This window comes from Frankliniella occidentalis, unplaced genomic scaffold (genome assembly GCF_000697945.3).
Source record: "Frankliniella occidentalis isolate FOCC.00 unplaced genomic scaffold, Focc_3.1 Scaffold7, whole genome shotgun sequence".
Classification (NCBI taxonomy): Eukaryota; Metazoa; Arthropoda; class Insecta; order Thysanoptera; family Thripidae; genus Frankliniella; species Frankliniella occidentalis.
This window is the reverse complement of record NW_026267137.1, coordinates 2804259-2806655: the sequence shown is the minus strand read 5'-3', so window position 1 is coordinate 2806655 and position 2397 is coordinate 2804259. Positions and strand designations below refer to the sequence as shown.

Below are 2397 nucleotides of genomic sequence, written 5' to 3'. Positions count from 1 at the left end.
TTCAAATAGAGCTCGTCTCCCCGCAAGGCGCTCCCGGCCATGCGCCATGCAGGCAGACGGGCCCGCAACGACTGGCCGGACGTCTGGAAGATTCTTATGGGATGACTGTTTTGATTTTTCATTGTGATGTTGACTGATGTGGGACTTTTGTTTTCCTTCACAAAATGTTTTGATCACAAAGAAATCCTGTATCTGGGCCTGTTTCTTTTTTGAATTTTGACAGGAGGCTGCCTTTTTCCTTCCGTCCAAACTTTTTCATACAAGGACATTCGTTTTGTTTTTGTGCGTTTTCGGAGTCTTTAAATCTCCGACCAGCGCGCCAAGGAATTGGTCGACTGAGTGCTAACACAACTTCCTTCCTGTTTCAGGAGCGACTGCTATAGCACCGTATACTTTAAAGGGTGCCTTGAGGCCCTCCTGCTCAAGGAGGAAGAAGCCAAGTTCGACCTGATGATAGAATCTCTGAGCGGAGGGTTGCAGTAGCGCGCTATGCCACGCTACGCCACGCCCCACCCGGACCCCCGCAACGCCCCACCCCGCTAGCAACCGCGCTACCACAAACTTATTCTAGTCCTCAAGATGGTGAACAAAATGCGACTCAATCACCCAGTGTATTTTATTTAAATTATTAATTATTATAGTTATTATTAGTATTATATCATTAAATGTTTATAAGATTGTTAAGGTATTTGCGTACAAACTAACTAGTGCTGCATTTGTGAACAAACTTTCGTCCTCTATTCTCTATTTGTGCTTCTCGCGAGTATATTTCTGTGACCCTCCTCTCCTCCCTCTCCTGGCATCCTGTCCTCGTTCGCTTTCTCGCTCCTTTCCTGACTCACTCTCCCCCTCGATCTTCCTTTTAAACATAGGAACTAGCAGCGAAGGATTAGACTATTTTGTTTGTCTATTATGATGTGTGTGGTGCAATAAAGGATTGTGCGCCAAAAACTCATCTTGAGTCAAGTGTCATTTCTAAATTAAGGTTTGGTATGTCTGCGTGTCTGGATCACCAGAATGAAGTGAATGTAGTTGTATGCGATTTTTAGAACATTTTACGTTTTCTAATGTGTTTAACTCGCTTGATAACTGATCATAATTTAGTAAACACCTAAACCGAATCACGAGTGCGTTAAGTGGTTACTGTACCTGTATACGTCTCTGCTATAGTCCTGTAAACTAATCTAAGGAATGGTTTATTTTTAATTGTAGAGGGCGTAAGGAATAGTGCTAGGAGATATGCGACTCCGATCACTTTGGCACTCCGGCTCTACGAAAAAATGAGGCAAATCTGTTTTAATTTTTAACAGTGACTGTCAGATGGGAGAAGTGCTAAGTTTTTCAAGTCTTATTGTAAAGTTTCAATTTTTACTGTGAATAGGCCATTTTCAAATATAGTTGCAGTATAGAAAACAGAAAAGCCTAAAAGCTTTCATATTTTAATTTCAAATACAGTTTTTAGAGCGTTCCCAATAATAATGCTATGGGCTCATTTGGTACTTATTTGACAGCCTCACACTTAACAACCATATTTTGTTGTTGTTATTTTATTATTTCATTTTTATATGATTGTAAATTAGTGTCCATCTGGTCTTTTTGAAAGCTAACAAAATGAGCAGGGCTGGTAGATTATCTGCTCCAAAAGCTTTTTGAGATGTAACTAACTTCCATAAGCTAAGTTTTTTGCATGCATCAAAACAATGACAACCAATGTTTGTTTTTTTCTCATTCAATCACACTATTTAAATGTTCAGCAAAAAGTATACCACATACTGTAAACGGTCTTCCATCATCACAACTTTGTTTTTGGCAAAATTGGGGTTGATTCTAAGACCGGAAAATGCGCCTAGTTGACCTGGCGTGTATTATTTTTATCGAGACTGCCAGCTCTGTCCGCTGGAAATTTCATTTTCCTCTGAGCTCGGCCGTGTGGCTGAGGCCAGCCCGGAGGGAAAATCATGAGAAAACGGTCACGCTCAGTATTACAAAACAATCTCAATAAATCGGAATAAGTACTGCTGAAAAGCATTGTGTGCTTTCTTTTTACTGTGTAGTGAATGTAAGATGGGTGGGATGTTGTTGTAAGTCTGTGAGCATTCCAATCTCTACCCCACCCGGTAGCAGTTCCTTTTAATTCAATTTGTTTAAGTGACCAAAGAGCTAAGCCGACAATAATATAAAGCCGTTTTCTAATAAACAATCATGTTCTTGTTTTTACACCCACTGCGGATTGCATACATAATGAGAACAGGATAACTTCTAATATAAACCCCACAGATTATACGCTACTTGTCTTTAACAAATGAACACTATAGCTAGCTAGGCCACCTGAAAGTTATGTGCTTCGCCCTACAGATGATTGACCCCAAAATGTCAATACAGAAGTACAGCCTTGTA

At 40.3% G+C, this 2397-nt stretch overlaps 2 protein-coding genes across 8 annotated transcripts in view; one reads left to right on the top strand and one right to left on the bottom strand.

Annotated features, from left to right (window-relative positions):
• LOC113210003 (ion transport peptide) overlaps positions 1–2397 on the top strand; it is a 189205-nt gene that overhangs the window by 41988 nt on the left and 144820 nt on the right. For 5 of the 6 annotated variants that reach the window (XM_026427790.2, XM_026427789.2, XM_026427792.2 and 2 more), the window contains exon 3: positions 369–2200. The exons of the other annotated variant lie outside the window; for it this stretch is intronic. In XM_026427790.2, coding sequence (XP_026283575.1) covers positions 369–483 — 115 coding nt within the window. In that variant the 3' untranslated portion in view covers positions 484–2200. Of the gene's footprint in view, positions 1–368; positions 2201–2397 lie in introns of those variants that run through there. 6 annotated transcript variants of the gene reach the window in all.
• LOC113210004 (peroxisomal leader peptide-processing protease-like) overlaps positions 1–2397 on the bottom strand; it is a 92136-nt gene that overhangs the window by 87238 nt on the left and 2501 nt on the right. The gene's annotated exons all lie outside the window — the stretch shown is intronic.